The sequence below is a fragment of the Rana temporaria genome, chromosome 4, assembly GCF_905171775.1.
Source record: "Rana temporaria chromosome 4, aRanTem1.1, whole genome shotgun sequence".
NCBI lineage: Eukaryota > Metazoa > Chordata > Amphibia > Anura > Ranidae > Rana > Rana temporaria.
Genome location: NC_053492.1, coordinates 410,951,332 through 410,967,086, shown reverse-complemented (window position 1 = coordinate 410,967,086; position 15,755 = coordinate 410,951,332). Strand labels below are relative to the sequence as shown.

The 15,755-nt window shown below is 39.8% G+C and overlaps 1 protein-coding gene across 1 annotated transcript in view; it reads right to left on the bottom strand.

The window, feature by feature from the left end:
- The window catches only part of KIF16B (kinesin family member 16B), a 452,854-nt gene that overhangs the window by 45,384 nt on the left and 391,715 nt on the right, over positions 1-15,755 (bottom strand). The window contains exon 25 of the mRNA XM_040351274.1: positions 6,987-7,070. Coding sequence (XP_040207208.1) covers positions 6,987-7,070 — 84 coding nt within the window. The remainder of the gene's footprint in view (positions 1-6,986; positions 7,071-15,755) is intronic.

Genomic DNA, 15,755 nt, shown 5'->3' with positions numbered 1-15,755 from the left:
TCTGGTGAAAGACGACGGTGGCAGGTGAAATGCTGCATCTGGTGGCAGGCGATGATGGTAAGTGGCAAGCTGCATCTGGTGGCAGACGATGGTGGCAATTGAGAAGCTACATCTTGTGGCAGGCGACGGTGGCAAGTGACAAGCTGCATCTCGTGGCAGACGGCGGTGGTAAGTGACAAGCTGCATCTCCTGGCAGGCGACGTGTCAAGTGACAAGCTGCAGCTTGTGGCAGGCGACGGTGGCAAGTGGCACACTCAGGGCTCCCACTGATTCTGCATTATGGGGGGTTGAACTATTTCATTAGATTTTACAATGTTATAATAGAAATAATGCACATGAATAATCCTGACACAATATAAAGCACGGTGTCCTGATAATTTAAGTACCAACACAAGCCATTGTCATTGAGACCTCATCCATCGTCAACCACCCCTCGCCCACCCCACACCTACCTACCCAACCAATAACCCCCCCGCACCTGCCCTCCCAACCCCCACGGTCCTTGGCAAAACTTTCTTCCACAGAACCAGTCCCTGGTGCTAATTTAAAGCATCTACAGTAGAATCTTCTGTGTGTTTCTTTACACGGATCTGTCAAATATCACTAAAATTAGAAATGTATTACTGTATTTGCTGGCGTATAAGACTACCTTTTACACTTGAAAAAACTGCCCAAAAATCAGGGGTCATCTTCTACGCCGGGTCAGCTGCTTGGATGCCTGCTGGATGTGTGGTAATACTGTATGTAGCTTCGGCTAGATACATTATATACCGCTTAGCCAATCCCAGTAAGCAATGTATTCAAATGAATACAGAGCCTGCTCGGATTGGAGTAACAACCTCTGCCAATCGGAGTAGGCTACATACAGTAACAAGACTTTTTGGAGTGCGGCTGTCCATCCATTCTACCACCTGCTTAATTCTATGCATTGCCAGCACCCGTGTGATTCCTGAGTGGACATTGATTACCTGCCTGTGCTCACCTGCGGCGGTCTCCCTACCTATCGTAGGCTACATACAGTAGCCTGCTCGGATTGGCTTTGAGAGTCAGAGAGGCGTGGACTGATGTTACAGCCTCTGCCAATCCAAGCAGGCTTTGTATTCATTAATAGAATACATCGCTTGCCATGATTGGTTCCAGCAAGAAGGAAGAATATGGCTCCAGCAAGAATGAAGAAGAATATGGCTCCAGAAGGAAAAAATATGAGGCGTCGGAAGCCTCTGAAAGGGGGGTCGTCTTATACGGTGAGTACAGGCAAAAAATCGTAAAAAACTGTAAAATTAGGGGGTCATCTTACACACCAGGTCGCCTTATACACCAGCAAATACGGTATGCAATGATTCATATCAGCAAAACATACCCTTTAGCTCTCTTCTGCAAACGTAACCTTTTTAATCAATTAGATTTACACTATAACGGTAATTTTCTCAGTAGCTGGCACTTGACCCACTAGGGAACTACATCAATTAAAATAGTCATAGTTCTAACACAAATGCCCATGTACACAAACCATGAAGCAGTAAGACAGGGCAAAACATATACAATACAAAAGCAGACACTGTTCTTGTTGTCATTCTGACAGATCTATGTCTGAATTTTTCCATTCTGAAACGTCTACTCAGTTGAGTTTAAGTTTGTAAGTTCTGCATGTAAGCGCTAACACACCAGGAACACACAAGAGGTATATGCCATGAATTAAATAACATGAGAATTATTTTTCCTTCAAACAGACTACTGATCCTGAGCTCAATAGCACCACTAACGAAGCGGAGCATTCTTGGTGGAGATCTATCTAGACGGAGGTCAGCTGAAAACCTGGGATGGGGGTAATGTACTCATGTCGCTGGCTGGAACTCACTTGATATTATATCTTGATGCCATGCTGTGACTGCACGTACTTTCGCCCAGCCCCATTCTTCCCTACAGTCTCCAATATGTGCTTTGAAAGGGGCAATACTGGACTAACTGATTTCTATAACTACAGTATGCACAGCGTGGCTGCAAGTGGTGAAGGGATTAATCCCTGTTTGGTGAATATCCTGATCTATCACCATCCGCTGAGTTCCAGTATGATACTCTTTGACCTAGTACACACGAGAGGATTTATCCGCGGATACGGTCCAACGGACCGTTTCCGCGGATAAATCCTCTCGAGGATTTCCGCGGATTTGGATCCGATGGAGTGTACTCACCATAGGATCGAAATCCGCGCCGAAATCCCATCGCGATGACGTGTCGCGCCATCGCCGCGATGATGGCGCGGCGACGTGGTCATATAAGGAATTCCACGCATGCGCCGAATCATTACGACGCATGCGGGGGATCCATTCGGACGGATTGATCCGGTGAGTCTGTACAGACCAGCGGATCAATCCGTTGGGATGGATTCAAGCGGATAGATTTGAAAGCATGTCTTCAAATTTTTATCCGCTTGAAATCCATCCCAGGGGATAAAAATCCACGGAAACAGATTCGCTGGGTTGTACACACCAGCGGATCTATCCGCTGGAACTGATCCGCAGATCAATTCCAGCGGATAGATCCTCTCGTGTGTACGGGGCCTTTCATCCGACTTCCCTTACCACCATAGGTGCATGAGCCATTAGCAACACTATTTGATATCAGGGTATTACCGATCCAGGGTTCTGCTTATTGACCTCATCTGCAATCCCAGTGTGAAAGCCTGAGGATTCTTTTCATAATGTGTTGGAATCGGAATTGGTTACATTGCAGGAATCGTGTGAGCAAGACAATAATAGAAATACAATTAATTTAACAAAGCAAGAAACCATTGCCCTAAATGCTTTGAAAATGAGATCTGACATAGTGATTCGCCAGGCAGATAAGGGGGGTACTGTAGGGATCTTAAATACTGCTAGTTACAAAACAGGAAGCACACAGGCAGTTGGAAGATTACAGTACATATCGCCCCCTCAGTTCTGATCCTACAGCAATCTTTCAACAAAAATTGTCAGACTTATTAGATGAAGGTAAGGAGATGGGTGTTCGAGATCAAAAACTAGATTATCTCTCATGGTGACACATGTCATTATTCTGGTTTTTCACCATCTCCCCAAAGTACACAAGCAAAATATTGGAGTCATCCAATATTTGCTGATATAGGATTGCTATTGGAGAAATTAGGAGAATGGGTTGATCAATTTCTCCAACCGCCTGTTGCTCATTTATCCGGGATTATAAAGGATACTGGGCATTTTTTAGCCCACATGCAGGAAATTTTTTGGTCTACAGAATATATCTGGATCACTATGTTAGATCTTTGTTTTCCTGCATTCCTCACTCTTTAGCACTGTCAGCCATCAAACACCATCTTTCCTGTTACAGTGTTTACAGTCCTAATGTACGTGAGATCATTTGTAGAGCAGTAGAATTCCTCCTGACACACAACTTTTTATGTTTGATAAACAATACTACATTCAGAGTCAAGGTGCATCCATGGGGGCAAAATTTCCATCCTCTTTGGCGAATCTTTACATGGGCTGGTGGGAAGAATCTATTTTATTTGCCCATGGTAATCCATTTAAAACAAATATCGCCTGGTATGGACGTTTCATTGATGACCTGATTATAGTATGGCATGGATCGGGTGATGCCATAGATTATTTTATGAAATATATTAATACTAGCTCTATAAATTTGGAGTTCACCTGTGTGCACCACCGCCCCAAATAGACTATTTGGATTTGACCTTGATGCAACACAGTGACCTCCAGAGGTTTTAGGAAGCCCTGTGCAGGGAATTTTATTTTATTGGCTGATAACTGTCACCCCAGTCATACCATTAAGTCTTTGCCCACTGGTGAATTCATCAGGCCCAGGAGGAACTGCTCTACAGACAAGGATTTTTTGCAACTGTACAGCGATTCAAAAGCGACTCAAAAGAAAGGGGCTGCAACACACGAACAATAGCTAGAAGTAAAAATATAGCTTTTCACAGAGATCGGGTGGAGATGATTCAGAATAGTAGTGCAAATAAACATAAACAGTGCAGTGATTTCGATAAAAATGAAGTAAATGTTGTCACTACATTTTCTTTGGAATACAACATAATTGTTGCGATTCTTAAAGAACATTTTCCCATCCTGTATGCTGACAAGGATCTGTACAGTGCCATCCAGGGGGGTTGTAATTTCTCTAGTAGAAGGGCCCCCAGTCTAGGTAGCATGCTGTCACCTAGTTTGTTTTGCTTTTAGAAGCCAAACAAACCACAGACCTGGCTCTCCACTGTAGGTTCCTACATGTGTGGCCATAATACCTGCAGGCAGTGTCCTAGACATAAACAAAAAAGCACCTCAGTTTTCTTCCAAATGAACCTATTAAAGTGGACATGGATTCTGAGAAGGTAGATAGTTTAATAGGCAGAACGCGGAATAAGTATAACAATTTAGGGAGGATTGTCATCTTGATTGCTTCTTGCATTAACGTCAACGTATGACGAAACGCGTCTGGGATGGCGTGCAGTGACGTCACCGCGTTCTACGCTAGGAGGAAGGGCTCCTGTTTATGCCGGCTGGCATTTGTTGTAATTCGCCTGTTTTGCACGTTTGTGTGTAAGTAGGTTTTATCTTTTTGTATTAAACCGTTTTGTACGTTACTACACTATGATCGGGTCTCCTTTATTGCATATGGTGTGTGGATTAGCTGCTTGATACGGCTATTGAGGAATACATCCACATTGTGACTCCATGATCCTGGATTTATCCCGTTGTGGATTTCGCTTTGGTTGCTGTTTACCTGTGATCTGGAATCCAATCCTGTGCTCCGTATCCCTGGGTTATCCCGCTGTGGAATTAGTTTATTGCTGGTATTAATCTACCATCTGGTAAGCTGCTGTCCATGTGGTGGTGGTTCACAAGGAATTCAAGTGCACCGGGGTGTTGTTTGTCCCAATTCATATCAATATATTGGACATTTACTATATATTTATTCACAAGGACTTGATTGTTTTTACTTATGTTGGCGCAGTTTTTCTTTTCCTTTAGGGGAAAAAAATCCTTCTTGATGCCCCGAGATGCAATCGGATTTTCCCTGGATCAACTTTACCTATAAATGTTAGTACCCAAATATATTATGTACATTTAGGAAAATATCCAGGCCTTTCTTAAAGCAATCTACTGAGCTGGCCAGAAACACGTATGGAGGGAGTCTATTCCACATTTTCACAGCTCTTACTGTCAAGAAACCTTTCCATATTCGGAGATGAAACCTCTTGTCCTAGACATAACAATTCTATAAGAGGTACATGGATGACATTACAATCTTTTGGGAGGGGTCACAAGAACCACCGGAGGACTTTTTACGTTTTATTTAGGAAAATACATTTGCCATTCGGTTCACTGGAATAAATATACATATCAAAAGCATACATTTTTTTAAGATTTGATAACATTCAAATATGATGGAAAACTGTGCACAAAAACATATTTTAAAGAGACTGACAGAAATGGTTATATATCGACAAGTAGTTGTCACCATCCAAAGTGAATCAGGGGAATACTTAAAAGACAGCTTATGAGAATAAAACATAATTGTGGCTTAGAATCAGAATTATGAGGCCCAAGCTGATGAGTTGAACAGGTTTGTGGAAAAAGGGTACAATAAAACCACCATGGAAAGTATAAAAAGATTTGGCCAAAATATGGATAGCAAATAGTTATTAAAGAACAGAAAAAGTAAAACAATGATTTTTGGGAAATGGCATTTGTTACGAGGTATAATAAAACAATAAGAAGTAGAAACAAGTAAGGGATTGTACATGGGACAACATTTTACCAGAAAAAATAAACAAAACACAAATTTAAAATACGGGAAACCTGAGGCTTGTAAAAGGAAATGGTTTATAACATCCCTGTTCGCACCCAAATTAAAATGTCATACTTTTGGATCAGATAGTATATTATAGGTGCAGATGTTTTTCATGCAAAACAGTAAACAATAAAGAAAAAAAGAAGACAAAATTTCAATCGTATTACACACCCAAAAGGTATCGCGTGGATAAATGTATTTCATTTGACATATAACATATAAATAATATCTGCAAAGGATACATGAAACATAGGGTTTCAAATCATTGCAGGCTATTCCACAATAGAGATCCCAGTGGCCTGGTGTTCTATGGCAGTGGTCATCAACCTTGTCCTGCAGGGCCCACTAACAGGCCAGGTTTGCAAGATAACTGAAATACATCACAGCTGATATCATTTGCTCCTCAGTGATTGCAGTATTCTAGACTGCATCTCCCCAAGGTAATACATAAAACCTGGCCTGTTAGTGGGCCCTGCAGGACAGGGTTGATGACCACTGTTCTATGGCATAAAAAAAGTTCTAAACACTGGAGAAGATTCGATAAAAAAAAAAAAAATCCAAGATCCAAGGCACATTGGATATAGGAGTTGGACACGTTAAATCCACATGGTCTTAAAGTATAAATACAGGAAAAAATTTGTTTTTAGTTTTGGATAGAGTGGAAAGGTATTAGAACACCATTTTTATTGCTGGAGATTCACTCACTCTATTTATCCTGTTTACTGTTATCACTAAAAGTGAAAGTAAAAGAAAATCACAAATTGGGTTGTCCCCAGAAATGTAATAGAGAGGAAATCTTTCAATGGGGATTTTTTCTCACTTCTTTTTTGGCTGTGGAAGTGAAGGAAAATCTGCACAATGAGACACAGAGGAAAAAAGTCTGACAGGGGTTATAACTTTCATTTAGTATATCCAAAATTAAAAAAAAAAGTTTTGCCCAAAGTTCTACTTTAACATTGATATAGACCATAATTGTTTGTTACAAATACAGTATTTAAAGTAAAGGTGCAAATTATTCTATTCATATTATATTATGCTGCCATTTTTTGTTTGGAAATACTAAAAAGTTATAGCGCACTGATTTTCAACCTTTAAAACATACATTTACTATTATAATGCTAGCTTTTAATTTAAAATAAATAAATAATGATAAGACGTACCTCTAACTGAGCTCTGCGTTCAGCAATCACACGTTCATCCTTGTTTCCAAAGAGCTTCTTTGGGGGAAATTCTAAGGCAGTAAGCTACAAAATAGCAAAAGAAAAGACTACATTGGTTTCTATAATGAGTACAGCCACGGAAACACTATTTTTTATTTATTACATTCCGTTTCATTGCACCTACATACTGTATGTTATTAAACAATAATTTCTGAAGCCTGCCAAAAGTCTATAGTTGGCTCATTAACATAGGTCTTAATACCCAGCAAAGAGTATGGATGCACATTTAGATTTTTAACCCTTTTTAGTGTATACAGATTGGTTACAATGACAACCCATTGCATGTATGTATGTTTTTTACCGTCTTTGTGTTGTGCTCCCTTTCAGCAGTTTTCTTTACTATAGGATGGATAAAGGGTCAGTGTTAAATCCTACATCCAATAGCAACCACAGAGTGAGTTTTTGACCCTCTAATGTTTCTGTGTACCCACAAAATGTTAAGCTCTATACAGCAGGGGTTGGAAGAAACATATAATCAGTTGTTGATGGGGGGGTGCCAGTACTGAAATACCGTTCGCCATCTCAAGCTTGACTTAAAGGGGTTGTAACGGTTTGTTTTTTATTTTCTAAATAGGTTCCTTTAAGCTAGTGCATTGTTGGTTCACTTCCCTTTTCCTTCGATTTCCCTTCTAAATGTTTTTTTTTCTTTGTCTGAATTTCTAACTTCCTGTTCCTTCTCAGTAAGCTTGCCCCCATCATCTGAGCCGTTCTGGCTGGGGGTTAGTCAGCGTGATCGCCCCCTCCCTTGGGACTACATCCCTGTGGTGAGACGCTGTGAACACTTCTAACATTTCTTTTTTTTTTTTTCAAAGATGTTTATTATTAGCTCTTCATAGTACAATCATTAAGACAAAAGGTACATAGAATGACATCTCAGTGGTCGCAGACCCATAAAGCGAAAATATGCGGGCGCAGCCGCTTCGCCATACATAGAAGGGGTTTAAATAAAACATTTCTAACTTCCTGTTAATCCTCAGTAAGCTTGCCCCATCATCCGAGCCGTTCTGTCTGAGGGTTAGTCAGCGTGCTCGCCCCCTTCCTTGGGACTACATTCCTGTGGGTAGACGCTGTCCCAAGGGAGGGGGCAAGCACGCTGGCTAACCCCCAGCCAGAATGGCTCGGATGATGGGGGCAAGCTTACTGAGGCGGAAAAGTAAGTGAGAAATTCAGACAAAGAAGAAAAACATTTAGAAGGGAAATCGAAGGAAAAGGTAAGTGAACCAACAATGCACTAGCTTAAATGAACCCATTTAGAAAATAAAAAACAAACATTTAAAAACCCTTTAAAGTGGAAGTTCAACGAACACTAAACCTGCTCTCTGCCACATTCTAAACCTAATCTAGCTAACCCTGTAAAGAAAAAAATCACTGTACTTATCCAATTCTGCAGCCTGACCTGGTCCAGTCCCAGCATTAGCTGTCATTGGCGGCTTTAGTGTAGAGCCGGATGCTGGAAAAGCAGCCGACAAAGGAAGCCCCATAATAACTCTATGGGTGACATCACTTGCCAGCCGTTGTCGGTCCTCTCCTGCACACAGCTTCCGCCTGCTTTACAGGGTTCGATAGATTTGGTTTAGAATGTGGCAGAGAGCAGGTTTATAGTTAGTTAGCTTTTGCCTGGACTTACACTTTAAAATAAATTTTGCTAAACTTACAATTTTTAAAAGTAAACATCCTAAGAACAGACAACAAGATACCTGCCCATAGCTTTGTTAGGCAGTCCTTTTTTAGTGCACCCTTTTGTGATTTAATTTCACTTTTTTTTACAGGAAGGATGTCAGGTGGTAGAGTGCCTACAGGGCCACCCACTAAGTGAATTTTGTCTGGTTAATGAGGAACCAGACAATTTCCATTCACTGTATGGCCAGTTTTAGGCAGCACTTTAAATTCCAAATTTTCAAATGAAGCACAGGTTCACTTAAAATAAACTGATGGAAAGGATAATGTCCTTTAGAAACCCATGGGACCAATAATTGGACCCATGAGACCAAATAAATGTCAGAGGCTTAGGGCAGTTTTAGATCTAAAAGACAGTCAAAAGAGTTAAGTTCTAAGCATTCTGCAGCATGCGTAATCATTAAGTTCCTTGATAAAATGAATGCTTGGTTTGGCCAAGATAAAGATATTAATGGATCATTAAAAAAATCATATATTTAACAAAGAGTCATAAAACATTAGGAACATAACTAAAGATAAGACAATGTATAAAGGGAATTTAAGCACTAATTTACTCAGAACAAAATAGTTGTCTATATAAATGATTCATAAAATTAAAGAAAAAATTAGGTTGTGGGAATATAAACTGCAATCCACCCCAAGTTTCGCAGTATTTCTTCTAGTTGACAGTTTCAAGACATAGAGCAGTATAGTAAATTTGATAAAGAGTGTTGGTGTAAAGTTAATGAGGGCTAAAATTAAACATGTATCAGGGCGATAAATCATTGCTAGATGCTGATAATTAGAATTAGCACAGATCATATATTCCCTTATAAAGCTCCATGTTAATGGCTCATAAAATGAAGGTAAAGCAAAAAGGGCAGAAGGTGGAAATAAAGAGAAAATTACTGTACCAGAAGTGAAAGAATCAAGAGGAAGAGAAGGAACAATATATATATATATATATATATATATATATATATATATATTGTGGCAGCAGGCAGGTTAAATTCCCTGGTTGCATCCAAGATGTAGTCAATGGGGTAGGTCCACAAAGAAAGTACGCCGGCGTATCTGTTGATACGCCGGCGTAATTTCAAAATTCCCGCGTCGTATCTTTGTTTTGAATCCTCAAAACAAGATACGACGGCATCTGGGTTAGATCCGACAGGCGTACGTCTTCGGATCTTAGATGCAATTTTTAACGTCCGCTAGGTGGTGTTCCCGTCGTAATCCGCTTTGAGTATGCAAATTAGCCATATCCGACGATCCACGTACGTACGAGCGGCCGTCGCATTCTTTTACGTTGTTTCCGTTCGTTTTTTTCCGGCGTATAGTTAAAGCTGCTATCTGGTGGCGTACTCAATGTTAAGTATGGCCATCGTTCCCGCGTATAATTTAGAAAATTTTATGTCGTTTGCGTAAGTCATCCGTGAATGGGGCTGGACGCCATTTACGTTCACGTCGAAAACAATGACGTCCTTGCTACGTCATTTGGAGCAATGCACCCTGGGAGTTTTGACGGACGGGGCATGCGCAGTTCGTTCGGCGCGGGGACGCGCTTCATTTAAATTAAACACGCCCCCTACTCGCCGCATTTGAATTCCGCTCCCTTACACCTCGAGAGATACCCTACGCCGCCGTCACTTACGGCGCAAATTCTTTCAGGATTCAAAGAATAGCAAAGTAAGTTACAGCGGCGTAGCGTATCTCATACGCTACGCCCACGCAGATGTATGTGGATCTGCCCCTATATATCCCCTAGGTTCAGGCTTTATGCCACTTTATACCTCTAGGGGGAGTACTGGGAGTCCTGCTGGAGGACTTGATGGGCCCAGCTGATTTAGGTGAACTCAATAGGTCCTCTACAAAAGCTCCCAGCATGCACAGAGAGATGCTCCAACCTGGAACCAGATTTGTGTGATTAGTCTGGGGAGTGTGATCTCTGTGCGGTGAGACCAAGCCTGTGTGGCTAATACTAAAGAGATTTAAACAACAGGGAGTCAGGGACTGGGGCAGCACAAGGCTGTACCCAGTTGTTAGTTAGGGACACCAACGTGTATAGCGAGCAGGTCAAGTTGACCAGGATTTATTTTTGTATTTCTTTTGTTTTCTGTCATATTTTTATTTTGTATATAGTTCAAATAAAGCCGCACCTTTTTGTTTTCCTCCTACCACTGTCTGCTGTGCCTAGTGTTTGTGTGTGCTGAACCCTTCCAGGGGGTCACACACACCCGCTGCTGGGCTAACCCCTCACTATATATATATATATATATATATATATATATATATATATATATATTAGCAATAAACTATAACAAGATCCTGCCGTTTCCCCATAATCCTTTCTCCACTCTTTGCCTAGGTGGGCCTGGCCTGTTTTTTAAAGAGGCTCCTTCAAGAGAAGGCTAAGGTGGAAGCAGATATTCCTGAAACCACAGACTTAACACTAATTCCATAAGAGAGACTATGAATTAGTTCATCCTCCTTGCTCCTGTGCCCATTTTTACAGATAGCACAATAGCTGCTTCCATCAAAGTCTGGTCACTGTTTGCTTTGTCCTTCGGATTCATCCTTTATCTGTATTTCTACAAGCTGGCTATACAATAAAAGATTTCTGAATGAACACATGTACGAAAAAATATATTAGCACATATGATGACATGATAAACTACGATGAATGCTGTTCAAAAGTAAACAGTGCTGATTAAAGTGCTTATATAATCAAGCTAAATTAAAAAAAAAGTTAGTTTTGCAAAACACTTGCACTTTAGGAGACTCAGAGTGCACATGCACTTTGTTTTGCACAATGGACTTTTTTAGATTGATTGTATAAGCACTTTCACCCCTTCCTGACAGTTATACTGCGGCAGGTTGGCTCCCCTGGTCTTTTGACCACTAGAAGGCCTGCGTGTGCGGGCCGCGATGCCGGTGCGAGTGCAGATCTCCGTGCCGTCAGGGGTGAGGAGAGCGATATGTTGTTCATACTAAGTATATACAACGATCAGACTCCTCACCCAGGCAGTCCCATCCCCCCCAGTTAGAATCACTCCCTAGGTAAAACAGTTAACCCCTTGATCGCTCCTACTGTTAACCTTTTCCCTGCCAGTGACATTTATACAGCGATCAGTGCATTTATATAGAACTGATCGCTGTATAAATGCCAATGGTCCCAAAAATGTGTCAAAAGTGTCGGATCTGTCCATCATAATGTTGCAGTCCTGATAAAAATCGCTAATCGCCGCCATTACTAGTAAAAAAATAATAATAAAGATGCCATAAATATTTCCCCTATTTTGTAGACGCAATAACGTTTGCGCAAACCAATTAATATATGCTTATTTCAATTTTTATTACCAAAAATATGTAGAAGAATACATATTGGCCTAAACTTTAAAAAAATTGGGCATATTTATTATAGTAATAATAAATTGTCTTTCTTTTTTTGTTTATAGTGCAAAAAATAAATGGCAGAGATGATCAAATACCACCAAAAGAAAGCTTTATTTGTGCGGTATATAGAATTCATGAATTGTTTCGATTTAATTTGTTTATTAATTATAAATTTATTAATAATTTATTTTTAGTAATAGCAGCACTTGGTCTCTTATTATTTATTTCTACTAGTGTGTGGTCAGCTTAAAACAAGCATACACCAGGTCAAGTTAATTGGAAAGTGTGATCTACATGCATTTTCTAAGTCAGTGATCCAGAAAGTAGAGAAGGCAGGAGATCTACAAGATGCTCAGGCAACTAGAAAGAGTCCAGTGATATACTGGCTGCATATCTTTCTCTGCAAACTATTATTTTATACAAGTTAGCAATGGAAAATTAAAGCCTGCACCCTACAAAAAGGCTTCTTTGATATGAAGATTTTTTAAACTGATACACCGGCATTAGGAGATATGTTTTAAACCTACTTAAAACCCTAGTAAAAGTTAACTTTTATTCATCTCATTAACTTTTACTGTATCTATTAGTTTCCAGCTACAACATAATACAGCAACATAAAGAATAAAAAGTTAATGTAACTCATAAAACCCTGAGATCAATTAATTACAATCTAAAAGTCTATAATGAAATCCATATAGGATTACACAAATTGCACCTATAAACCTGTTATATGTGTGTGAAATGACTTGTATTTAAGAACTAGGACCGAAGATACTGAGAGATGGAGATTTCACAAAGTATAACAGATATTTCGGTGTGGGGAAGAGAAAGTACTCTAAAATTTGCAAGTAGAGAAAAGTGAATTAAACCAAAGTTTGATATTCAACCAGACGGAGATAATTTGAAAACGATTTAAATCTGCAAATGTTGCTGATGAATGAGCATTAAATGTGAATAGCTTTTCCCTTCCAGGATACCAGCCTGCAACACAAAAAACTACTAGTATGGACTAGGTTTAACTAGCAAGTTACTTTGTTGTAGTCTCATCACCTGGGAATAGAAGACTTGTGCCCTGTACACACGACCGGGTTTTCCTGACATGCCAAAACCCAAAGTTTTTCCCGTCGTGATTCCTCTCAAGCCTGCCTTGCATACACACATTCAGTCAAAAAAACGCTCGACCAAAGCGCGGTGACGTCCAACGAGTACGACGGCACTGTAAAGGGGACGTTCCATTCAAATGGCGCCACCCTTTGGGCTGCTTTTGCTGATCCTCATGTTAGTAAAAGTTTGGGGAGAGACGATTCACGCTTTTGGGTGTTCGTGCTTTTCAGTCTGTTACAGCATGACAAATGTGCCATCTCCATTACGATTGCTAGTTTTAATAGGAACGAGCGGTCCCGTCTCATACTTGATTCTGAGCATGTGTGTTTTTTTCCCCTTGAAAAAGCATACACACGAGCGGTTATCGTGATGAGAAAAAATAGAGCAGGTTCGGATTTTTTTGCGGGCAGTTTTCTTAAAACTGCTACGGAGCATACACACGACCGGTTTTCCCGACCAAACCAATGGCAGTTTTCTCCTCAGGAAAGCCTGTCATGTGTACGAGGCATTAGGAAATGCTTCATCCTGCCTGCAACAGATTAATAACATAATCTCAGCTTGGGCAAAGTCATTTGCCTGTCAATTAAGAGATGATTTAATGAGGTGAATAATGTTGCTGTATTTAATTTTTACGCACACTTGTAAAAGTTATTGAACCACTTTAGAGCTTCATACACATAGTCGTACAGGCGCCATACATTGTGTAGAGCCCGCGTAATCAATTTCTCAGGACCCGCAGCTACCAAATACAGCTGCCCAATGAAAGTGATTAGAAGATGTATTGGTATGCAATTATGCGCCAGGGTTTGCATAAAGCAGTTTCTCAACTCCAGTCCAGGCACCCCAACGGGTCATGTTTGCAGGCTTTTCATTATTTTGCACAGGTGATTTGAACAGTTTAACTGCCTTAGAAATTACCACAGCCATTTCAAAACATGCCGAAGCAGAAGTTTGTTGTCCTAAATCTAACCCTTAAGCCTCGTACACACACACACGGTTTTCCGTAAACCATGCATGTGTACGAGGCTTCCCGTCAAGAAAACTGCCCAGAATCTCGACGAGAAAAATGGAGAACCTGCTCTCTATTTTCCTCGTCGTGATTCTCGGCAGTGTTTTCCTGCCGAGAAACCTCAGCGTCTGTATACTTAGTGGAAAAAATAAATGTTACTGGACTGCCGCACTTTATTTATTGAAACAAAATGAACACAGGATAAAATCCAAAGCTGTATAACATCCAAAAATTCATGCAACACTGCAATCAATGGTAGAAAGTGGACATAGGAGACAAAAAAGCTAACATGTTTCACATAGTTGGGTTGTGTGAGGATCTAAAAGGATTTAAATAGAAAACTTTGAATGCATCCAAACCAATTAGAGCTGGTCTGCACAGCATTAGAAAATTAGATACCTGATTGAAACTGACACAACCCATGGTCAGAACAGCATCTGCACAATCAAAAACACACATGTGTATGTGACATTCTAACCTAAAACACTTTTTATAATATAGACCTTATAAGTGTATGTAAAAACATACAAAGAAATGCAATAAATGAATAAATAAATATATATAAATATACTGCAAAAATAAAGTGCTATTAAAAAAATATAAATGAAAATGTGGAGACAATGGGTGAATGTGGAGTTGTTCATAAATACGGTGCTGATCTGTGTTGGAAATAAAACATAAAAACAATGAATTGTTGATATGCAAGTGCGCAAAAACGGCAATAAATATATGAATATAAACGTGTGTATGTATATATATATATATATATATATATATATATATATATATATATATATATATATATATATATATATATATATATATATATATATATATATATATATATATAATTATGAAAACATGGTCCAACATTAAGTGAAATAAATTAAATGGAATTAGATCAAATTAAATAAAATTTAAAATTAAGATCAGACCCATGTAGTGCAAAAAATTAAATTAAATATTTATTTATTTATGTGCAGACAAATATGTTCAATGTTTGTATAATATAGTCATGCCCATGATGTAATGTGGGCAAACGCCGACAAGCATGATGAGTATGCATGAAGAGAAATTGTTTATAAACAAAAACATAATATAATAAGTTGCTAAAACAAGCCGGTTCCTTTAAACCAGGGTGGCCAGGGTCGCAACAAAAAAGGGAAGGAAAAAAAAGAAACAAAACAAGGAGAGGGGGGCAAGAAACATAGAAGAGCCAAACAGGAATCGTTACCCGCTACACGGCCGCAAATAATTGAGAAATCGAATGTGATGAATCTATCGTCGCGTGTGTTGTCAGCCACGGATGTTGCTCTGTTATCTAGAGGTTTAAATTTTTGTCCCTCAAACCATTTTAATTAATTTTAATTCATTTAACACCATTTTGGATGTCAACTGCTACGAACACCTAGGCCGCGTACACACGGTCGATCCATCTGATGAGATGGTCCGACGGACCGTTTTCATCGGTTCACCGCTGAAGTAGACTGATGGTCTGATGTGCGTACACACCATCGTTCCAAAAACCGATCGGGTCAGAACGCGGT